This window comes from Pavona decussata, unplaced genomic scaffold, assembly GCF_977016875.1.
Source record: "Pavona decussata unplaced genomic scaffold, jaPavDecu1.1 SCAFFOLD_366, whole genome shotgun sequence".
NCBI lineage: Eukaryota > Metazoa > Cnidaria > Anthozoa > Scleractinia > Agariciidae > Pavona > Pavona decussata.
This window is the reverse complement of record NW_028145742.1, coordinates 92,619-116,658: the sequence shown is the minus strand read 5'-3', so window position 1 is coordinate 116,658 and position 24,040 is coordinate 92,619. Positions and strand designations below refer to the sequence as shown.

The window sequence follows — 24,040 nt, the reverse complement described above, 5'->3', positions numbered from 1 at the left end:
TGAGAAGAAGAAGAAGAATATTTAAATTATATTTGTGCAGGGGCTGGCTTTTGAAAGCCAGTGACATGGGCCACCTTTAGATAATTTGGAGGTTTTTTTTTTTTTCTTTACAAAGGGGATATTTTAAGGTGCAGAATTTTTCATAAGTTACAGATTAAATTTGTTTAATAATTAGCATGTTCAGTTGTTCAATACATACAGAACATTTTAAAATAGAACCGTATTCACAAATATTAAAGTTATTCAAAGGTCAAAAACCTCTTTGTAAAAATTATTGGAACATAGCCTTCCTTAGTAACATTTTTGCACCTACTTTGTGGCACTAGTACATGTGTAGGTGTATTTTATGTACCAATACACAAGTTTTTAATCCTATCTAATCCTTAAGGAATCCTGCAATGCCACACTTTAGAAGTAAACCCTGTATATCTCACTGTACAATACCTGTCCTAAGCATACAATTAGATTATAATGCTTCTGGCAATACTATAAAATTGAATTACTACAAAATTGAATTGATGCTGGTACCCCACCAGCTTGAAAACCACATTAGCATGGTGTGCAATAAATTTTACTGTCAGTAATAATTTAGTACAGGCATGAATTTTTAGCAAACACATGAAAATATCATTTTCTTTTCATACAATAGCCTTATTATAAAACCATTGGACGAGGCCTTATTCTTCTCTTTAATTCTTGCCGCAACAGTGACCTCTCTTTTTCTGTTCTTTTGATGACGTCTCTGTTCTCAGTAGCTCGCCTCCCAAGATAGGCGAGAGTCTCTCCCACTGGTCCATAAGGGACTGATTTGTACACATTGAAGCCTTTTTGTCCTTCGACAAAACAGTAACATTGCATAAATTAACTAGGAAAGAAAATGACGAATAGCATTCTGCTTTTATCAAAGATGTTCCTTGAGAGCTGTTCATCTTTACTGAAGGGCAAAGCATTCTCAGTTGTCACAGATTAATTTTGGACTTTAAGAAATTCATTAAACCAAACCACATGTAACCTTTATATTTTGGTACTGTTTAAATGTTTTTTTTGGAAATTTATGGGAAGCTTAAGATTGCAAGGGACAATGAGCACTGCAATTTTTCAAAAATTATGTTGAAATGCCTGTCATGAATATTACAACTGGTAAACAAATGACACAAATAATATTATTAATAAAGCCATGGTTCATTCATTCAACCTTCATACCTAACAGATAAGAAACTTGATCACACATTCCATACAGCTGTCCAAATGAAACCTTGCCAGCATCTTGCATGATACCAAGTTGCTTCATTCTGTTCAACAAAGCAGCAAAAGTAAATATTTTTTACCAGAGTTGTTTTCACTTGTCAGTGAGTATCAAAAGTAATTTTGCATTTGCTTTACTACGCTCTGTGATGTGACTAGTTAACAAAACTTGTGCCACCTTCTCAGCCAATGAGAAGCAAAACCAAAGCCAGTTGTGACTTATTCACAGGTATTTCCTGCAATTGGCACCAATATACCTGATTCCAAAATGGCTACCTTTTTAATATTCCTTTGTTTGTATTCATATTAGCACTTAATTCTTACCTCATTCTTAAGCTCAAATATCAAAAGAATATTTTACCTTGAATGAGGAAAGAAGGGCTAATTTGAATTCAAACAAAAGAATATTAAAATGGGAGTCATTTTGAAATAAGGTTTATTACATGTATTTGCTTTGAGATCTGATTGGTGCATTGCACTGTTCACATCTTTTCTGATTGGTTAGTGCTTACTCGATATTGGTTTTAAGACACTCAGTCAAAAACTGCTCTTAACCCAAAAAGTAAGTAATGACTCTGGCCAGCCACAAAGATTGAAATGAAGCCATCAGAACCTCAAGGGGATCAAAAACAGCAAAATAAAATATCCTTAGCTCTGTCCACTTACAATGTGTTAGAGCAGAATGGGGAAAGTGATTCTGACTGCATTGCATGGTTACAAAACAAACCTGGGGGGAGGTTTAAGCCCATGCAAATTTATTTTAATTCATTTTGTAACCCTTCAATCATTGCTAGGTATAGACACTTGTTTGTAATGGAACACGTATTTAAGAATGTAATCCTAATTACCTTTGAACAACAAGTTTCACAGATTCTTCATTGTGTGATGCCACCATAACTTCTGCCGGTGTGCAGCTGACTTTCTGTAGTACAGTATAAACCACATCATCATACATGGCACAGGTATCTTCATACGTGCCATGGATGGGGTCGGCATGTCCCATGTCTGCTGCTCGATTCCTTTCTTGGGTCATGTAGGCTCCACGCACAATCTTGGCACCAAAGTGGAAACCAACTTTATCCATCAACTCCAAATTTGCTTTTAGTCTGTCAAGAGTATCCTGCAATGGCATAGTGTTACTATTAGAAACTGGATCATTATACAATGCAATTCTAAGGATTTGATTGGCTTAGATGCCATGGTAAATGAGCCATTGTACCTTGCCCGAGAAACAGAGACCATTAAATTGTCTTCATGTTCTTCTTGCAATTTAAGCAGAATTGCCAAGATCTTGCAATACTTCTTGATCGTTTTTAATAAAACCATATTCCAATCACACTTGTTGGATATGGGATGATTATAGCCAACACAGCACGTCACATCCAATGCACGCTAGTAGAATAATAATTATTGTTAATTATCACTTTTCATGTTGAATAGCTCACACAAGTTGTGGTGATGCACAAGATGATAAATTATCCCACGTGAAATACAAGACCAAAATTTAATGGTATCTCCATGATAGTCAGATCCTTGTTCACTGATGGTAGTTTTTATCTTTGAAGTCTTGGTCAAAAAAACACTGATAGCAGACTGTGGCAGATTTTGCGGAGGGACCCCTCTTTCTTGTTCAATGAAAATTCGTATTTTTTCAGAAATATTTTCAATCCTACAGACTAACACTTTTTTTTTCTACCACTGTACAGAAAACATCACTCTAGACCAGTTGCACTTATGTCTGTTAAAACAGCAATTTATTTGACAATGTTATGATAAGTTAGCTCTGACATTACCTTTCTGTAGCACTGATAAGTGTTGTAGACCCAAGGGTAATTCTTGTTGTATTTGTACTGCAGAGCTAACACCAAATGATTAATTGCTGCCTGAAGATAAGTCTGTTCAGCATCAACCACTAACCGCACATTGCGATTTATACATGCCTTGCAAACAAAGATAGCAATTGAATTAGTATACAATGTTATTAACATGACTTAAAGCAGGCAAGTGGGAGGGTCTCTTGATGATTTCACATCAATAGTTATTAAAAAATTATTTTAAAAGTCTCCAGGTAGTGATAAGTCTTCCACGCAGCCATTATTTGGCTCATCACACAATGCTTCTCCCACCAAAATGTTTAAAAATTTCAGCAAGGGGCGTTGCATGACAAGCAAAATAAAGACGGCATAGGAGACTAGGGTATGGGTTAGATTTATCTGGGGTGGAACCTCTGAGACTTTTAAAAGATTCAGAAATGCTTTCCAGATTTGTCAAGCCTGACTCTAGAATAGTCTATGCATAGCCAACCCTCGTCCCTGCTTCCACCCATTTTTTTTTGTAGGGGGGTGGGGGGGGGGGGGTTACTGCTATAAGAAGGCTAGTCAGAGAGAAAGCTTATGACAGACAGTGGCAAATTTTGAACACAGAGGGGTGAAGCCTGGTAGCCAACATCCAGCTCCCATGAGCTAATGGTCAAACCATTCCACTGTGCTAAAAACTAGGATAATTTACAGCACAATATCAGTGATCATTAGATTGTCAAGCCCCTTAAGGGGTATAGAATGGTCCTTGAAAAATACTGGGTCTCGGCAAATTTTCGGCGGGTCTCGAGATCTCGGCGTCTCAAACTGGAGTCTCGGAATCTCGAGCTCGAAAAACTAAAACGGGTTTCGGAATCTCGCATTTTGAAATTTGAATCTCGGAGTCTCACAAACCAAGCGAAAATTAAGTCTGAATTAACCGTCCTGAACTGACAACAAACTATAATCTTGAATCAAAGGCTCCTGTGAGCCAACTCGTGAATACAGATGACACATAGTAATTGCAATTTAGACGGCTACGGAAACTTCCTCAAAAGCTAAAAGAAATTATATCTTTGCCCGATTATGTAACGAAAAATGACCATTCTTGTACTATTAAAATGATTGTCAAATTATTCTGTACAGATTGAATAAGCCGATTATTCTGATGCGCCGATTAAAAAATATCACGTGTTTTTTTTATTCAAAGTTTATAGGAGCACGCCATGTGCAGCTACGTCATGCAAATTCGTGTGATAGTCCGCGGCTACTCGATTTCGCGATCGGGCAAGTGGATTCTAACCATCACTTGCCCGATGGGCAAGTGAAGTTTTTTTGGGAATTAAAATTACAAAATTACTGTAGGGCAAGCCGATCTCACAAAGGGAAATATGTTCAACAAAGTATCACATTACGATTCATGCCCGACATAAATGCGTGAAATTTTTCCTTTGGAGTTCAGTCCACGCAATCCTCAAGTAAAAATAATGAACTATGACAAGCTCTTGCTAAATAAGAATTATTTATCGACCGCGTCCTTTTGCTTTCCCATAAATTACCAGTTGTAAATTTCGAAAATGATACATTTTTTCCCTTTGAAACCTCTATGAAAGCTGACAAGATCTTAAAAGTGTTCATTTCACCAGAAATTTGCATAATTTTGTTTACGACGTCAATGATGCGTGACATGGCACGTTCTGCTTTCGCGTGAAAACTGACAAATTAAATTATTTTTTAATTAAATTATTTTTAAATTAAATTATTTTTAATTCTTGAAAGAAACCGCACTTCGTAGAAAAAAACGAAAAAATCCTATAACTTTGCTCAGATTCAACGAAAAATCCCCCTTCTTACACTAAAATGATTGTCAAATTATTCTCTACAGAATGAATGAGAGAATTCTGACGCGTCGTGAAACAAATTTTCACGTTTTTTTTTTTTTTTCACTAATTGAGTTTACGACCCCGGACTTTCTGAAAAACTGAAAAAACTTGAAACTTTGCTCAGATTGAACGAAAAATCGCCATTCTTGCACTAAATGATCGTCAAATTATTCTCTACATATTGAATAAGAATTTCCTGATGCGCCATGAACAACAAATGTTCGCGTGTTTTTTTCCACTAATTGAATTTAAAACTCATTCACTGCGCACGCCCGAAAGTTAACGACAAAACCGACTGATCGACTGATCGACTGATCGACTGATCGACCAAGTCGAGAGTCAGCTATCGCTATAACTCGTTCATTGCGCATGCGCGCATTCACGAGTTAAAAACGGCTCAACATCGCAATCGCTTCTGTAGCTTCTGTGAAACATGTAAGCTTGGATAAATTCTGCTCGTAAATTGCCGCACCAGCTTTTCGGCAGTGTTAGTAAAAAACACGTTTTGCATCGCGACGTCTCGGGCTCGGATTTAGAAAAAGTAATTAAGTCTCGGTCTCGGATTTTAAATGAAGGTCTCAGCGTCTCGGCGGGTCTCGGATTTTACCATTCTATAACCCTCCCTTAGTACAAAAACCTAACCCTTTGACCCCTAATATCAAAGAACAAATTCTCCTATCTTGTCCCCATACTTTTCTTATAAAAGTACTGGGAGAATTTATAAATATAACAAGAAAAATCACCTTAAGTGATCATATCCTTAATTCTCATGACCTCAGGGGTTGAATAAGCATTAACATTACAAGGAGAAGTTTGATGCTGATCACTGTTCGGGCTTAAAGGGTTAAAGGCCTGTTCACACTCCTAAGGGTTTTCCTGGTACAGTGTATTACCTTAGCAAAGCTGTCCAATCTTGTCATCACATTTTGAAGATGTACATTTTGATTTTTGTTCAAAACAGGTAACTGAGAAAATGAAACATAAAGAAGAACAATGAAAAATTAAATTCTTATGCTTTCCTGTTAACAAAAAAAAAAAATACTTTGTTAAATTAATTTAGGCATTTTTTATTGATTTATCAGGTGGGGTGGGCTTGTGGCATTTGGGGAAGCCATGCAAAAAAAAACTGGAAATCACCTTAACGAAGGAGTTTGATGGCTTGATGTTTACTGAAAAAAAAATGCAAGTGGTGACAAAAGAAACTTATTAGTTTATTTGAAGAGAAGCCTTAACTCTTTTATTTTACTTATCTTTTTTCACCAGGGTAGGGATATAAAAAAAACTGCAATTCTTAGGGGTGGCTGGGTAACATTGATTGCACCAGCCTCCCCTCCAATGTCAAAAGAAGAATAAACCTGGCCCCAGTTGTTCAAAGGCCGGATAACTTTATCCAGTGGATAAGTCACTATCCGACAGTTTCAATCTGTGCAAATATTTCATTATTTCCTCTTGCACAAACGAATATGCACACTCTAACCACTGCTTAGTTGGGGAGTGTACGAAAACCTTGGAATACATTTAACGTGAAGTATATTTTAGACGCTGAAGAATGCCTTATCCAGCGGATAAAGTTATCCGGCCTTTGAACAACTGGGGCCTGTCATGTAATAAAATCAATAGTTTGGTTACCTCTATCTTGTTGTCATAGCCTTCTGAGAAGGTTTGAATATCCAGTCCCCCTGGCATCACTACACTTGTCTCGTAAGGGGTCAATGGTTCATTCAATACATTCTACACAAACAAATAGCAGACAGATTGTCTTTAGGAAACAGTTTGCTTAAGAGGTATACAAGAATATAAAAATTTAAAAAGCAAGTAGCAACTTACAAGTAGCATAGGACTACATATTGCAGTCACTTTCATTTGAGAAAAGCCTCCTTCCTCTACAACAAGAAATAATTATATAAGATCTGAAGTAAATAAACTTGCAATTGAGAGTGTGCTGGATGAATTCCTTAGTTTTAGCTGCTTTGTTATCGGCACACAAAATTGTAAGAAATGGAAAGGAAGTAAACTAAAGGTTGAGTAATGGGACCAAAGGAAATGAAAAAATTGACTGTTCATGGTGGCCATATTGGTGGAGCAAAACAATAAAATGATTTTCTTTTGGGAAATCAATTCTATTTTTATGGAAATATTTTTTATTGTTTGGCTCCTCCAACATGGCTGCCATGAAAACACTCTCTACTCAAAACAGAAAAGGAGGTGGGGGAGATAGAGATGTGGTAAAAAAGAAAATGGAAGATACATGATATGAATGCAAAATGGGACTTTACAAACTGGATGGAAATAGGAAATATTATCCATGGAAAGAGCAGAAATGAAAATGCATAAGTGGATAAAAATTGGGAAAGTAATAAATGAAATGGAACCATTAGTTTCAAAATAAATATTTAATTGCGTACGTTGGGTTCATTTTTCTGGTTGCAACGTACCTGTTTTGCCAATGCAATCAAGAATGGCTTTTGCATTTCTATCAAACAATTCCTCCCTGTGTAAAAAACATACTTATATATAAAACTGTACCAAATGTTTTGGTGGAATTGTAACCATCAGCTAGAATAAAGGATGCCTTTTAAAGTAGACAACTCTTTCAATTCTGACCAAACCATAAGCTTTTATATTACATGGTCATTAACAGCTGGCCATTTTGTTACAAGTATTAGTAGTATTTAGAAGTTCTTACCTACTGCTAAAGTCATTGTTATCAGATGACAGATCCTCTTCATTAGGAACGCAAAGCATAGTCCCAATTCCACACTGACGCAGTGCTTTAATGGTGCTTTGAATTGCCGGCAGATTTTCCCCAGCCACAAACTGACTGTACATAGTTTTACGCAATAAAAACTCAAACAGAGTTTTCCCAAGGACCCTCTGGCCAAATGACATAAGCTGTTACAACAGAAAACAAGGAAGAAAAATGTTTTAGGGATCAGCTCCTGCAGTGCCCTAACCCCACCCCCTCCCCTACTGACTGAAAGAATCAGATGATTAATCTTTGTTACTCAGGGAACATGTTAAGCTTCATTCTAATTGAAGTGAATTTAGGCCAAACCAAGTCTAAGATACACCATATTTCTTAGTATTGTGTTGCTCCAGAAATATTCAGACCTCCCCCATGGAAGAGATTTTCTCTAAGACCCCCCACCCCCCCCCCCCACCTTGAAATTTCACCGTTACCTCACTAATGCCTGGGGAGGAGGGGAGGGGAGGAGAAGGGAATGGCAATGCTGGAATTGGCGCTATTGTCTCACTTGATAGACTTGTTTGGTGTAAAGCCCAACAAAGAATAGTAATATGAAGAAAGTACAGAATGTTACCAGTGTATCAACAGTCGCCTGGACAAAAACTCCTGACTATACCTGCCAACTTCGTCTGACTCAAACGCGTGAGATTTTTATCCTGGGAGTGCCATGATTTTCGAAGACGACACGACTATTTCCGAAGATTTCCGAAGACGTTCCGAATAATTCTGAAGTATAAATAGGGTCAGATACATTATGCTTGAAAATTCATGTATGCTTTTGAGCGTCACCCAAAAAAACCTAGCATTATGCCCGAAATTATGCTCGAAAAATATAGCATTATGCTCACCTGATTTTTATTATATTCAACATGTTTTAATAACAACTGTATAATAAAACGATCTCTTGGTCTCTCCAAGTGAGAAGCACAAATACTAGAAAGCTCACGCCTTACAACTTGATAGTCTTACAACTTGTTAGCAAAAGAAATATCTTATTTACATATCTTTTCTACACCTTTTTTAGTTCAAGTTCAATGATTTCATGAAAAATGGATTCACGAGATTGTTTTTATGGTTTTTCATCGCTTTTGAATATTTTTGCAGAAAAAAAGACCTATTATGCCGGCATTATGCTTGATGCTCCATCCATAGTATTATGCTCAAAATTATGCCGGCATAATGTATCTGACCCTAAGTATAAATGCTCCATACGGACCTTCAAAAGTTAGAGTTTTCGGGAAAGGTATCGTCATTTTGCTCATATTACATGGACGTTTCGTTTCTCGTGTTGGTTGAGTTTACATCTTTTTGGAAAGTGTGTCAGTTTAGGCTGTAATAGCTCACATTTTTCAACCAGACGTGAGCTGGCGTGACATCGAAGTTTTCAACCCGCAGGTGAAAGACTCACAGTATTCCCAAGTATTTCCAAGCCGTGTAAGTTGTCTTCACTTACCATCATAGAGTTTCTCCCCACCATATCGTAGGAACAAAGTTTTAAAACAAACAGAGAGCGGAGAATATCGGCTGTCCTCTTCGAGGCAAAAATGCTCCTGTCGTCCTTTAAGGGAACTTCTCCCTCGCCAAAAATGTTTTCGACACTTGGCGAAGAAGTTTGAATCGCACGGTATATAGCAGTACAACTATGGATATAGCGTATACGAGGTTTAGCAAACCTAAGGCCGCGAATGTGTCTGACAACACTCATGTTTACAGCCATGATAGTGCGCGAACGCGACGAGACTTCACGTCTTTCAGACGAGAAGCGTGTTATGCTCCCTTGTGACAAGTTAAAACCGGTTTAGTTCTGGATTAATACTATCAATTTCAAGCTTCCAGGTCACTCGTACTCTCGATTCTTTTCTTGGCATTGTTTCAGCATTGAATTGAAGGCAATCACTCCAATCAATGGCCTCCAGCTCCCACGCAGAGGTGGGGGAACGCGTGACGAACCCCCAAGTACGGTCACGCAAACCTTGAGTACGAGAGTTACCGTTTGTGAGGTGAAAAATTGCATGGAATATTGCATTTCATTCACAATAAACTGTCCCTGTGACTCAAAAAGGTGAATTTCAGCGATTTGAAGGCAGCGAGAATTCTTAGTTTTGTCTGTCCACGCGCGACGCCTCCCTTCGCGTGCGGGTGCGGCAGTTTTTGCGCGCGTTCGCGTGTTTTCACTCTCATTCTGTTTTGATATTATTTTTGAACTTTTAACTTTATGTTTGTGTTCATAATGATTCTTAGGACATTTGTAATTAGTTGTTTGTGGTGGTTCGTCCTCCATGTGGGATGAACTGTGATAAATTTATTATCCCTGAGAAAAACAACTATCCTTTTGAGATTCGACTCGCGAGACGAAATTCTCACAAAAACTCAACCGCACACTTGAGGAAACAGCTGAGCTGATTGCCTCGCGATGTCTCCCAAGGCAATTTGCTCAGCTCTTTTCTCAAGTGCGCGGCAGGCTTTAGTCTAGTTCGAGTTTGGAAATCATTTTGAGGCCTGTTCATCCCTGTCTTCATCATCTACTTAGAGTTTTCGTACTACAACATCTAGCTAATATTTCCAATGCAAAAATATCGAATTTCTCGAGAATTTCGCAAGCTGACGGCTACACGCTATACTTGCACTAACCTGCGTAGAATTGGCCACAAAAGTATCGTAAGAACACAGCTTCAATACGAAGATCGCTCGTAAAATGTCCTCGATCCGTTTGGTTCCGTAAGCAGTTTGTAGCTGTCTCCACTCAAAATCAAGCTCGGAGTCTGTATGATTATTCTTCAACCTTTCTTGCGTAAAACCTTTCTCGACAGTTATTGCGGTGGATTTAAACTTCCCCTGAACCTGAGTCACTAAAAGGCGGCCATAAATTTTCTGACATCTTTGAAATGTAGCTGTTCTGGTTGTTAAGTATCTAGAGTTCATCAATTGGCTAGAAAATCGACGTAAAAATGACGAAAGTACGCCGGCCATTTTCTAATTTGCTTCTTAGGATACACTCATTTGCATTTTGTTTTGTTTCTCAGTGGTTTACGAAAATTGGAAACATAGTACTAACTTTTATACTTGAGCAGATACAATTCACTATTGTTATTACGAAAATTGGATTTTGGCATTTTTAAAATCCAATTTTAGTATAAGTACTAATTTACAATACTTGAGCAGATCCAATTCACTATTGTTATTACGAAAATTGGATTTTGAAAATGCCAAAATCCAATTTTCGTAATAATGATAGTGTATTCAAGTATTATAGATTAGAACTTATGTTACCAATTAGTACTTATGTTACCAATTATTTTAAACTCACGTTTTAATGTGTCCATACTATTAGTAGTATTATTATATTAGTATTAGTTTGAAGTACATGTTTCCGGATGACCTACATCCATCTTTAGTTTCGAATGCAAATAGAACCGCTAGTCGATGTACTATAAATACAACGTGTATAGACGTGGACACCGACTACACGTCTTTCCAACTCAAAATTAAGGAGGCTTTGCACATTGGGTGGGAAAAGCCCTCGTTAAACAAACAAATCAATCATGTCGAGCTATCACTTTCATTTTAATTTTCATTTATTCGTATCCATGTGTTATTCTGTTTTTATTATTCTATACACATTGCATTTATATTATTGAGCACAAATAATCAATCAATCAATCAATCAATCATTCATTCATTCAAACCGTGGAAAAGCTTGAATTAATTCATCTTAGCGTGAAGAAGACGGCTTGTTAATAGTATTGCGGACTATCCAAATGCATATATGCACACATAAATTTGCAGTAGGCAAATAAAAAGAGTCACGCACTACTGAAGTAACTGCAGCAACCTGATTCCCAGGTTCTCTCCTCTTCACACCTGGAGACCCTGGGAACGAGGTTGTAACTGCACCGAGACACAGTCAACGAATTTAAAACCGTGCAATCTAAACACGGTTACTACAAAAAGACGAGAATTCCAAAGTGAACAAATGGACATCATTATTTCCTTCTCAAAAGTTCATTTATTATGCGCAAAAAATCGTATTTACAAACGAGATACATACAAAATTGCACACGAACAAAAGCTAAATGAAGTTAAAACTCCAGTTCTAGCAAGCTTCTTGCAGCTCGTCAGGATGTAGTAATCTTGAGTGGTATCTTCCGAATTCTTTGACTGAGGAGAAAAGATCGTCAAAAAAATATAACAGTTAGAAAGAAGACAATTATATGCTGCAGTAGAATCTGGTAAATAGCACACACGGTGACACACCACAGGGGTTACTAAATTGAATGAAACTTTCATAAATCAGAATGCTTGTTGAAGCGTTGGCCGTTTTTATCTTTGTTTTTGTTGTTGTTGTTGTTGTTGTTTTTTTTCCTTTTTTTCGTACTATTATCAGTTGCTTGATGTACGTCAAATTTCTCGTTGTAATATCAATGGTTTTGACAATTGACGATATGATCACTCAAAACGAATTCTTGATATTTTAACAACTTCTTCCCACTACTGTTATAGTTAACGTCATTGTTACCTTGCTCCTGCTTGTGGCCCGCTCGACTGAGTTTTAGACACGACTGATTGTTGTGACAAGCGAAACTGGTGATCTAACTTGGAGAAAATGCCACCTAGATACTAAAACAAAAATGACAAACATTAACGAAAACGGGAGTTAACCGAGAAGTTGGGTTTGTGGATGAAATCCTTTATTTAAGGTGTGACCATTCAAATGAAAGCTACTGAGCAGTACTTTCCTATATGCTCTTTAATATGCTGTACAGGGTTGTTACAGATTTTGAGTCCGTGGATGAAATCCTTTGAAAGTGTGACTATTCAAATGAAAGCTACTGAGCAGTACTTTCCTGTGGTGCTGTTTATTAAGCTGTACAAGGTGATTCTAAATTTTGAGTATGGGTGAAATCCTACAGTGTGACCATTCAAAAGAAAACTACTGAGCAGTACTTTCCTGTGATACTGCTCCAATTTTTCCTCTTTCTGAGTGAAAAGACAAACAACGATTTCAATTTTCTTCCTCGACACTCAAAGGGTTTGTAACTTAGCTAATTCGCTCAAAAATACTGCATTTACGGCTGTATTTACAGAAAAGGTAAGGAATCACGACACAGTCCTACCTCTTTTGGTTTTTGTTTGTTATCAGTTTTCTCTGGTGGGGTGTGAGTCCGCTGCCGGGACAAGTAAGACACCAACTCAATCATGCGCTTTTGATCTACAGACAAAATAAAGAACGCAGCATCAGTGCAGCACAGGGAATTTATGATATCAGTGCAATCACCAAATGTCAGGGTAAGGTTTAGGGTTAAAATTAGGGTTAAGGCTAATTTTAATAGACGTACAGATTTTTCGGGCCGATTCATTGGTTCCATCACTCACATAAGAAATAGGGTTAGGGCTAATGTTACGGTTAGGTTAGGGTTACGATAATATTGGTGACACAAGGCAAACCGAACGCGCTAAAATTTTCACGAAACCACGCTTAAAGTGACGTTTTCCTGGTACTCTCGTCGCGGTTGCGCAAGGCCCCTAAAGGCGCGCACAATGTTAAAGTTTCGTTTTTCTGATCTTTTCGCAATCCCGATAACCTGTGTTGTACAATATGACTGGCTAGTGTACAGGCGCACCCTACCTACCCAACCCCAACCATTTTCACAAGTGTTACTATGGTTACTACCTTCTTCACGCTGTGCATCTTGGTTCCATCGAGCTGATCGTTGCGCGTCCCACTTGTAACTTTTGAACGTGCTAAAACTTAACAAGAAAGGTCGAAGCGATCAATGTTTCTGAATTTTTCCTGCATGATACAGCACAGCAAATTATTAAATTTATGCATCGCTTCCTTACTCTTTTCTGGATGCAGAAGTGACTTTTCTCTGTGGTCGCGGCTTTTCTCGATACGTAACTGAAACAGAAACAAAATGATTTTAGACCGTGGGCCAGTGCGTACCTATAGAGAAAAGATAAACAAGGCATAAACGAGCACTTATGTAAACCTTGGCCCAACAAGGGGCACTTTCCTGTCGTGCACACTTAAAACCGTTGTAAACTGTGTTCCTATTCCCCGTGTACACTGCAAAAGTCTGTAGTTTTCGCGCTGGTCCGCCGTACAAACAAATTTAAAACTCATGTGGTCTTCGAATAAAACATCTCTAACGAGAAGGTATTGAGCGGGTATCTTTTAGGGTATTGAGCGAAAAATATGAGAAGAAGTTAATGTCAGTCAATTGATTTGGTACCTCTTAAAGGTAAAAAATTGATCAGAACACGCCCAAAAAACAGAATTATTCTGGTACCTTTAAGGGGCCTTTTTCAAAATTTCCAACGATCACACCCGTCACTTTTATATGGGAGTCCCCCCCCCCCCCCCTTCCCATCCCCCGGGCTGACTACACCAAAACAGACAAGTGTTGAAGATTGTTACCATCATTGTCCTCAGACTCAGGTTGATCCTCGTCCTCTCCCAGGTCATACTCATCCTCCTTATTAGCTGCTGTCTGTAGCTTCATCCTCCTCAGTGAATTGCGGTGAAGCACTCTACTGCGGCTCCTCCGTATGGCGGGTTGGTACTGGGAGGAAGGGAAACATCGTGATCATTCACACGAATATCGCTACCAGTGAAAAATTTTAGAAATCCTATTCGACAAAATGATCATCAAACAATGCGAAAAAAACCTACTGCTCGGTAACTTTCATCTGGACGGCCAGATTTCCCTCACTTTAGATGAGAAAGGGTTGAGGGCGATGTATGTCGTGAAGGGTGATATCAACTAACAATGACAAAATGACTTTGAGTTTACTAAAGATTCAATTAAGTTCGGTAACCCCCCTCCCTACCCCCCTCTCTTCCCCTCGCACAAGGGTAGAAAAAACTCAAATGATCCATTCTCGGAATCTTAATTTGTAGTGAACTCTCTTCCTTTTGCAGTTTGTTCTTCAGAAATTTCAAATTACTTTTACTGCCTTATAACGTTTGCGAGTATCTTTACCTACCGTTGGAAATTCAGAGATTTTCCGTTCGCTTGGGTCAATCATGTCCGATAGGGCACTGGTGCTGGTCTGCAAAGAAAAACAAACAAACAATGAAACTGATATTACTGTGAAGATTCAAGTCATTCTTGAGGTTTATATTTCAGTCTTTAATATATTCTGATACTTCAACAATCGCTTAATAATACCTCTAGGTCTCTGTAGTGCATACTCGCTAAAGCTATTTCCTCCACGCCAAACACGTTCAACTCCGCTGACCTGTTAATGACAAATACAGATTACTAAATGATATCGAATATGGTAACGAATATGATATCGGACTTGATATCGAATATTATATCCATATCGGACTTGATATCGAATATTATATCGATATTAGACTTTATATCGAATTCTATTTCACCATTACAATTTCGGGAACAAGCAAGTGAGCAATTAAAAATAGCGAGTGGCAGAACTGGACAACGACTAAAAGCCATTTAAAGATCGCCTAATGAAACTGTTTTAATGGTAACATGACAACGACAGAATTCTCGTCGGTTATGATCGGAAGAATTGCTCATCTTCGGAAATCCTCGAAAGTCTTCGGCTAATCTTCGGACGTATAGTAGTACAGTGCTGCGATAGCAGCAGTTTGTGGGATGACAAAACAGCCAATCTGAGTGCGTGTACAACAGCAAGTTTATAATTTGATATTAAACAGTATTAATTAGAGTAATACTACAGTGATAATACTACAGTGATAATCACCTTGCACTGGATAACCTGCGATATGGTACACAGATGGCATTCCTGTGAGAAAACAAATCTTCCACTACAACTGGATTATTGGCGACCTTCGGCTCCCCGTGAGATGTTGAGTTCTCATGTGATGACAGCTGTGCGGCCGGTACGTCTCTATCGGGGGCATTCGTGTCCGCGGTGTGTTCTTTGTCTTGCTGGGATGTTTCCCCTGAGAAGAGAAATCCAGAAACTATGTTTGAGGTTTTCGCAGATGTGGATTTGTGACAGTAGGACAAATTTCAAGGAAGTCACTTTTATTTATTTAGTTGGCATTGATGTAAAGGTCGTTTTGTTCTTAGTGTCATATCATAGAGCGATTTTCAATACTGAGTATCGAAAGTAATTTCGCGTTTGCCTTGGTTTTGATTTACAACGGTCTGTGATTGGTTCGCAAAACTCGCGCCACTTTCTCAACCAATGAAAAGGCAAACCAAAACCACTAGTGACGTGCTCGCACGCACGAGGCTCGCACGCGTTTTCCCGCGCTTGACGTCATTAACTTGCGTTTGCTTTGAATTCTGATTGGTTTATTCTCTTGCTTGCCTTTGCTGCGATTGGTCAGCTGAATGACTCTTTTGGTTAGGTTTTACAACACTCAAAGTTGTAAGTAGAAAGAAGCCTGTAGCTTAAAAAATTATTTCAGCCATTATTTCAGTATTTTCAATTTCCAACACACCAATTACGTCGGTTGTCGACGGACAAGCCACATACGAAAGTTAGATTAATCACAACCTGTTGGACACTCATTTTCATCGAATGCTTACAGTATGATGCACGAATTTGCAATCATCTCTTGATAGACGTTTGTAGCAGATTAAAAGTCGTTTTCTTATTAACCTTGCTCTTCTGCACTCTGCTTTTTTTCCTCTTTGCTTTCTGTGGTTATCTCTTTTTCTGTTTTCTCATCATCTGGTTTCCCTGTGTTCGCTTTGCTCTCCGCTCTCGTGGTGGACTGTGACGCACTTGTTGTGGGTTTGTGATCTCGAACACAGCATCCCTGATAACAAAACAAAAGGAAAATCTGAAGAATGAACAAGGGAAGCCTGATTTATAGAGAGCGAAGATGGTGAAATCAGCGGAAGCCTGTGGGTGAAATCTTAAAGTGTGACCATCCAAATGAAAGCTACTCAGCTGTACTTTCCCGTGGTGCTATTTAGTATGCTGTACAAGGTGGTTCTAAGTTTTGAGTCTATGGATGAAATCCTAACGTGTGGCCATTCAAGTGAAAGCCACTATCCAGTACTTTCCTCTGGTGCTGTTTATTGTGCTGTAAAGGCGGTTCTAACTTTCGACTCTCTGGGTGCAAGGACTTCTCAAATGAAAGCTACTGAGCGGTACTCTTCTGTGGTACTGTTCATATGCTGTTCAAGGTGATTCAATCTTTGGCTTCACTCTATTAAATCCTGTAAGTGTGACTTTCAAGTACTTTCCTGTGGTGTTGTTTATTATGCTGCACAAGGTGGTTCTCACTTTTGGATCTATGGATGAAATCCTAAAGAGTGACCATTCAAATAAAAGCTACTGAGCAGTACTTTCCGGTGATGCTGTTTATTATGCTATACAAGATGGTTCTACTTTTTGAGTCTGTGGATGAAATCCTAAAGAGTGACCATTCTAGTGAAAGCTAATGAGCAGCACTTTCGTGTGGTGTTGTTTATTATGCTGTACAAGGTGGTTCAAACTTTTGAGTCTGTGGATGAAATCGTTAAGTGTGACCATTCAAATGAAAGCACTTTCCTTAAGTGTTGGCATTGAGTGAGATCTCAGATTGTCAACAGTATAAAGCTTGGGCGTTTTTGATATTGAACACTTGACTATTTAACTTACAGATGTCTCCAAGGAGGGATCAAAATGCAGGACTTTCTGCTGACAGCAGGGATACACCCCAACTATCTTAGTCGAGGTGCATTCCACGTTACCAAAGTCAACAGTCATTGGGTGATAACTGCAGTGGCCAAGCTCAGTGCACGGGAAAAAGTTACCACAGCGATGGCAGTAAAGAATGTTTACAGCACCCCATAATCTGTGAATAACGAAAAAAAGATGCCAACTAAAGATTTAGGACCTGGCCGAGGCGTGTTTACTCGGCTTAAATGTGTTATTAGAAACATTTTGGTCTAACTTAGGCCGCGGCTTAAGACAATCAGTGGGCCTCGAAATCTGTTTATAAGTGGTTTATTTTACGTAGATAAAATAGTTTTCTAGTCTGGGATGCAAGCCTTCTTGTTACCGTCAGCAGCAGACAGTGTTTAGATATGACTGTTGGCAAAATTGAAAATGACTTAGAACGTGGTTTTGTTAAACACCGTCTAAACTGCCTTTTAATAACTGACCCTTAGATTCTAGTACTAGTAATAATCAAAGATTAGGGAGTGCATTCGATGTCACCAGGCTCTCTCTCCTTTGCCAAGTTGGTGATGATGTCATCCGCCCCTGCAAAATCTGACGGGGGTGCCAGATACGCGTCCCAAGATCAATTCATTCGTTGTCCCATACAATCTCGACTCTAATCTGTGTTATGAGTGCGTTCTTTCAACGTCAAACGCAATAACTTCAAGTACGACTACGAACTTTCCCAGTAGACAAAGAGCGCGCGAGAGTGAACCAGTGTCATTTTGGCCGCGGGAAAGCGAGACAGTCGTCGCGGTCATTTTAAGAATTTTTTGTGAGAACGGCGTAGTGGCGAAAACAAGCTCCTCGAAACGTAGGTGATCTCGTGTTTTTGGAATCACGAAAGGACTTAGCGATCATTATTCAAAACAACTGCGTCAAGTTCGTCGCTCACAAAGAGTACAATAAAGGTCCCCGCGATATATCTCTTCTTAGTACTTCGCTAAAATCTTAAAGTCAAATCTTGTACTTGTGGTCGTAGTAGAATCTACTGGTCTATTATTTTCTCTTGTGATTAATCAGATCTGTATAAAGAAAATAAAACAATTCTGACCTCCAGTAAACATCTTTCCAAGACTTTACTTGTTCTCGTAAACCAAGCAGATACTCGTTGACATCCCAAGAATGGTCCCTGAAGATAAATAAAACAAGACTGAACCTCAATTTCTACTGAAATGTTAGCTTTGTTAAGTCACAACAAGGTATAGACTCATTCTATTTAACACTCTTTATCACAGCATCAGTTTTGATTTTGAAGCTTCGGAGCCAGTTACCTGTAAGCTTACGTAGCTTTAATAGGTAGATAATAAATGGATAATCGAAGACAACCACACGGAACGACATACTTTTTATCTGACGATGAAAATGACTTAAGCCCACTTTGTTAAAACTTCGGTCAACAAGTGTGATAATGTGATTGTCGGATTTTAATAATAATGGTTCATCTTCACCCGGACCCGAGGAGCTGAAGAAACTACTGTACATGAATGGAAAATCTGTTGACAATCTTTCAATGTCCGCCTAATGAACGCAAACCCTTGATTGGATCCTTACAACTGTAGTTACCATCCTGTAACAAACCATCACTAGAAAAAAGGCTGTTTCTCACTAGAAAATCTGCAAGGTTAAAATGAATTTTATAAAAGGCCTACAATAATTATAGCGTGAAATGCGACTCAACCCTGGTAATACGTGAATCCGGGGCTAGTAATGGAAGACAGCCTCGTGATTCAGATACGGAGAACAAAAAGACGAGACTTGGTGCAATTTTGAGCGGTGTCGCAGGAGCAATAATGGTCTTACCGTGAATGAACAAAAGACACCTTTCCTCTGTGGTTCACCATCATTCTGTTTGGAACACACCGCAGCTTGCTTTGTGAATCTGCAGTCAGAAGCTTTCCACAAGCAATGCACCTTTGAAAAGCAACAAAAGTAATGATAAAATTTAGTAATTGGCCAGTTGTTAAGCAGCGTCTAACTTAGGCCGCGGCTTAAGACAATCTGTGGGCCTCCAAATCTGTCAATAAGTGGTTTATTTATATTATTATTATATTTTTATATTATATTATATTAAGTAGATAAATAGTTTTCTAGTCTGGGATGCAAGCCTTCTTGTTAGTATCAGTAGCAGTCTAGCAGACAATGTTTAGATACGACTGTTGGCAAAATTGAAAATGGCTTAGAACGTGGTTTTGTTAAACATCGTCTAAACTGTCTTTTAACAACTGACCCAAACTGTTTCTTAAAACGGCTTTCTAACCATTAGCAAGACACTAACAATAGAAAGATTTAGAATCGCATTTACGTCAAACGGCAAACGTGAGATTTGCGTTTATGTGTTCTTGAAAAATGGGTACATAGATGAAAATAGTGCAAAATAATTCTGGCCTTTGATGCTAACGTAAAACTACTCAATTTTACCAATTGCAAATGTTGGATAAACATGGTCACGTGGTCATAGAGGCAATTTTATTTAAACAGTACCCTGGGCTTTTAGTGAAACAAAATGCTTACCTGAAAATAGTGCTGGCATTTGATGAAGAACTTGACGAAAATCTTGGATCAAACATTTCTTCAATTTTCTTACAAAACAATTTGCTGCAAGAAAACGAGCACATTTATTTCAGTAGGTACTATGAGCATTAAAATGCTCATGGAAGACTTGAATCTGGCCTAACATCAAGAGAACCAAATTATGCATGTCCTTCTGAAATTATACACTTTAATATTTTCTTTAATATCAATTCTTTAATATTAATTTTAAAAAAAATAAACTTTTCTTCTTATGTCACGTAAAGACACTGACCTTTTAAATTTGTCCTTGCGATCCTTGATGGCCTCTAACTCCTTATGGTTAAAGAGCTTTGCCATTCTTAAAAAGAAAAGAAATTGAAACCTTAAAAGTAAATTCTACCAGATGATGCTGTATTAAATTACTGACAAGTTAGTATACGATAGAAATTTGCCACTTTAAATGTAAGCATTTCACATGGCATGATGTTGGGAAGTTCAAAATGAGAAATGTAAAATTATATGCCCAGAGTGCTTGTTCAATTAAGAAAAATGGCATTCAAGCTGAAAAGACTCCTTTCACATGATTCCTAGCTGATTTCAGTAACTGCTAGCCAACCTTCAAATTATATGTCTTCCAAGAATTCATTTGTATATTTTGGATCAATTCAGGGCCTTGATTTAGAGGCTTTATAACCACCAGCTTGAATGAAATCAACTCAAACAGCACATACCTGGTAACAAGTTTGTCATTGATGCAGTTCATGTTACAGGGTGTGGCCACAATGGCTGACATGTTCTCATGACAAAAATGAATGCACTCGCTAACCTAAAATGAACAATAAACTAGAATGACATTTGTTCCTACTTACAGTCCACATAGACCCTTTGCATAAATGGCGCCCAAATTTGAATAACAATACTTTATACATCCTAAGCCTCATATTCATGTGAAAAATCCTTTGTCTGGAAACATAAACACGAGGCTTAGGATGTATCAAGTATTGTTATTCAAATTTGGGCGCCATTTATGCAAAGGGTCTAAATTGGACTAGCACTTGGAGACTACAAAGAGTTGTAACTAGTGGCCCAAACAGGATATTAAAGACGAAAAGTGCTGGGAAGGTGAAGAGAAGGGAGGGGAGGGGTGGGTGGCAATTTTCAAATTTGGTAATGTACAGAGTTAAGACTTTGATGAGTATTTTGGGGGGATTGAGATTTTCTGGAAGATTTCAAAAAAAAGGCTAACTGGGTTCTTTTTTCCAAGGGGTATAAAAATGCATGGTATTTTGTTGGGTTTAGAAAGTTGTCTACAAATTATCAAAAACTTTGTTAAGTGATTAGTGTATAGCACGCAGCACTGAATCATAATGGAACACTCACCAGTGCATCCATCTTTAGGAAATCTGATGATATTAGAATGGATATGACATTGTTTGGTTCTGTGGAGTGAAGGAAGAATATACAAAATAATGTAAGACATTGGCAAGAAAAATAACGTGGAGCTTTAATAACCTCACCTCACACAGCTTTTGCATACTGAATGGAAAAAAGAAAATTTGACAGTTGAATCAATAATGAATGAACGAATGAATAAACAAAGAAATCAAGGATGCCAGATCAAGTGACCATAGTGGAGTCCTGAGGGGTTTTTTTAATGAAGGTCTGGGAATATTATCCTCAGGACCTTCAAAAGTAGCACAGGTAAATTTCTCTAAAAGCTATATTAAGCCCCTCTCTCTAATAAGCCTTTATACTTTCTATGAGGTTTCCTTGCCACTTTTGACATTTAAAAAGCCTCCCTTCTTGAGGCCAAAAAACTCATAAATCCCCTGTGAGGCTTAAAAGAGTTTTTTATGATATGTACAGTTCCAAAAGCAATCCATACCCCTCCCCTCCATGGACGGTAATTGGAAATTCCCAGGGGGAGGGGAGGCTAAAAGCCAAAATTTTAGAAGGAAAGTATAAAGCTAAACTGGAATTCCCTAAGGGGAGGGGTGTGCAAAACAAAAACCTTTTGTGAGGGGAGTATGGAGATTTTCTGGAACTGCACTATATAGGCCTGAACTTGACTAGGCACCTTGGTTTTCTTTCATATCCAAATGTTCATAAATAGAAGACATTAAGAAACCTCCCTTCTTGAATTCTAACACCCACTTTCAAGAAAACCTATTTAAATTTATTATAAACTGTATTACATGGCTATAGCTCACCAAGTTTGGGTTTCTTTTCTTCTGGTCCAGACTTGCTTTTATCATGAAGCCGTCGTTTAACATACTTCATTAACCAATCAAAGATCTGCACATCACAGTGGACAGAAATGTCCACCTCCTCCCACCTCTGGGCCTCCACTGACAGATACTCAGCAAAATATCTCATCTCACTGATCAACAGATCTCTGGGACAGGTGAAGTCCTGTTTCACTGAAGAAATGTTCAAACCACAAATGACTTGATAAAGGGAATGTTGGTTCAGTTGAATCTCTCTACAATGGCCACTTCCAGAAAGAATTTTTGAGTTGTTCTAGGTGGAAAGGCCCTGATTATAATGGGGAGGCTTTCACTGTTAGAGGATATCTGGATATGAATAAGAAGTTAGGACAAGAAAACAAGGCCACTGACAAGACATGAAGAGGTGGCTGAAAGTAGAGGCTTGACTGTATTAATATCAGTCAAATGTTGGTTACAGCTCAAATGATTTATTAATAAGTCAGACTCAGATGTCCAAGTTTGTCTTTTAAAATCCAGTGCTTGTGTCAAACTGAATACTTATAGATAAAACTTCTTAATATTGAACAAGTTATTGTAACTAGTACCAAAAGAACTATATAGAGTTCTAACAGTGACAAGAATGTGCAAGTCAGTATTGGAGCTTCTAGGGTTAAGGCTGTCGAATGGCTTCAAGATTTTATTTTCACGAACACAAAACAGGTTTACTTACAGTTCTTGCTTTCATCACAAACATGGATCACCATATTGGGCCTGTGTCCAAGAAAGAAATGCTAATTAGTACCATCAAATAAACTGACAGAAGAAATTTGACGTGTCTGGTGTAAATTATTTTAACTAATACAAAGAACAGGTCATTATAAATAAATGGCAACTTAGAATCAAGAAAATTAACCAACTTCATTAACAGAACTGTCAAGAATTCTGTCAAGAATATAAATAGTCACTCACCCTTGTAAGGATTCGACATTTGAGAACTGTGATCTTGCAGATCTTGTCACTTGTCTGAGTACTGATCTCTGTGCAAACATTGAAGGTTAACATTAAATATGGTTTAGAGTATTGCATCTATTGACTTTGCAAGCCAGGTTGTCCACCACCTCTCAAAAAATTCACAACAATTATTTCTTATGTCAACAGTCTAGATCTGAACCCTAAAAACAATTTTATACATTATGCTATACCAGTTGTGGTGTTGGTGCAATATAATTTATCTTATTATCTTAGGTAGTACATGGAGAAACAATTTTTTTTTTCAATATTCACAAAGTGGTGTGGCAGGCAACATTGACATTACCTGCTTAGAATCTGGAATATCTTGATAAGATGCAGCTTCAGATGACCTAAAAACAGAGGTTTTCAAGGTAACTACACTTGGTTATAAAAAATTATTATGTTTACATTAAGGTTAGGTGATTCTGGCATAAAGTAACCAGGTTTAAGGCAGAGGGAGGGTATTAAAGCGGAGGGAAACATGGCAGAAAAAGGGCCAGGAATGGGGAAACAATGGATCAGAAACCAAGAAAAAATGGAATTAGCAAGATAGCAGAAAGTTGGTGAAACAGGAACGTTGAAATGAATCGTAGGGTTTACCTTGCTATTACATGTATTTAAGAGCAGCGAGAAAATTACCAACTGAAGAATAAGAGCAGAAAAGTTAAAAAGAAAGAACACATAAAACCAACGGTCAACTAGCACCTAAAGGACAGTATACTACACAAAATCTAATATTGCATAAAAATGGAAGAAAATGTCTATCAATAAATACCTTTCAGGTCCTTTGTATGACAACAAATTGGAACAATGCATTTGAATATCATAAAGAAAGAAAAAAGAAACAAATGAATGCATTTTTTTTAATAAACCTGTCAACTTGGAATAAATAAATGTAACATGGCACTATACACAAACAGGCTGAGTTTCCTTGTTTTCTAAGATTATCTGAAAGATGCGATGCCAAAGGGTATGGTTTTT

The 24,040-nt window shown here is 38.0% G+C and overlaps 2 protein-coding genes and 1 pseudogene across 3 annotated transcripts; all 3 read right to left on the bottom strand.

Annotated features, from left to right (window-relative positions):
• LOC146452514 (uncharacterized) overlaps positions 1-24,040 on the bottom strand; it is a 123,474-nt pseudogene that overhangs the window by 42,436 nt on the left and 56,998 nt on the right.
• LOC146452523 (hydroxyproline dehydrogenase-like) lies at positions 110-10,699 on the bottom strand. 2 transcript variants are annotated; one of them, XM_085097268.1, is made up of 10 exons: positions 9,124-9,530; positions 7,611-7,816; positions 7,360-7,415; positions 6,752-6,807; positions 6,554-6,655; positions 5,818-5,889; positions 3,039-3,185; positions 2,094-2,365; positions 1,204-1,292; positions 110-833 (listed from the first exon to the last, which is right to left on the bottom strand). In XM_085097268.1, exons 1-10 carry the CDS (start codon positions 9,385-9,387, stop codon positions 655-657), a joined length of 1,443 nt encoding a protein of 480 aa, XP_084953394.1. In that variant the 5' UTR covers positions 9,388-9,530; the 3' UTR covers positions 110-654. The 2 variants fall into 2 exon arrangements, with proteins under 2 accessions (XP_084953394.1, XP_084953393.1); XM_085097267.1 differs by lacking the exon at positions 9,124-9,530 and adding an exon at positions 10,302-10,699 and having other exon boundaries at positions 507-833.
• LOC146452522 (SANT and BTB domain regulator of class switch recombination-like) lies at positions 11,654-23,950 on the bottom strand. Its single transcript, XM_085097266.1, has 22 exons — positions 23,835-23,950; positions 23,364-23,409; positions 23,018-23,085; positions 22,779-22,819; positions 22,052-22,261; positions 21,222-21,280; positions 20,573-20,667; positions 20,134-20,199; positions 19,842-19,925; positions 19,131-19,241; positions 18,382-18,459; positions 17,265-17,460; positions 16,275-16,434; positions 15,405-15,606; positions 14,843-14,912; positions 14,658-14,723; positions 14,089-14,233; positions 13,512-13,569; positions 13,342-13,418; positions 12,785-12,879; positions 12,187-12,287; positions 11,654-11,828 (listed from the first exon to the last, which is right to left on the bottom strand). The coding sequence occupies exons 1-22, from the start codon at positions 23,915-23,917 to the stop codon at positions 11,786-11,788; spliced, it is 2,154 nt and encodes a 717-aa protein (XP_084953392.1). The 5' UTR covers positions 23,918-23,950; the 3' UTR covers positions 11,654-11,785.

What these genes read in the sequence shown, in the direction of transcription:
- LOC146452523 (XM_085097267.1), bottom strand. Translation starts at nt 10,640, where the DNA reads ATGGCCGGCGTACTTTCGTCATTTTTACGTCGATTTTCTAGCCAATTG. An exon ending in AACAATGACTTTAGCAGTAG is followed by an intron (nt 7,416 to 7,610) that starts GTAAGAACTTCT and finishes TTTTTTACACAG; the next exon opens with GGAGGAATTGTTTGATAGAA. An exon ending in TATGTAGTCCTATGCTACTT is followed by an intron (nt 6,656 to 6,751) that starts GTAAGTTGCTAC and finishes TTGTTTGTGTAG; the next exon opens with AATGTATTGAATGAACCATT.
- LOC146452522 (XM_085097266.1), bottom strand. Translation starts at nt 23,917, where the DNA reads ATGCATTCATTTGTTTCTTTTTTCTTTCTTTATGATATTCAAATGCAT. An exon ending in AATGACAAACTTGTTACCAG is followed by an intron (nt 20,200 to 20,572) that starts GTATGTGCTGTT and finishes TTTCTTTTTAAG; the next exon opens with AATGGCAAAGCTCTTTAACC. An exon ending in AGATGCACAGCGTGAAGAAG is followed by an intron (nt 12,880 to 13,341) that starts GTAGTAACCATA and finishes TTTTGTCTGTAG; the next exon opens with ATCAAAAGCGCATGATTGAG.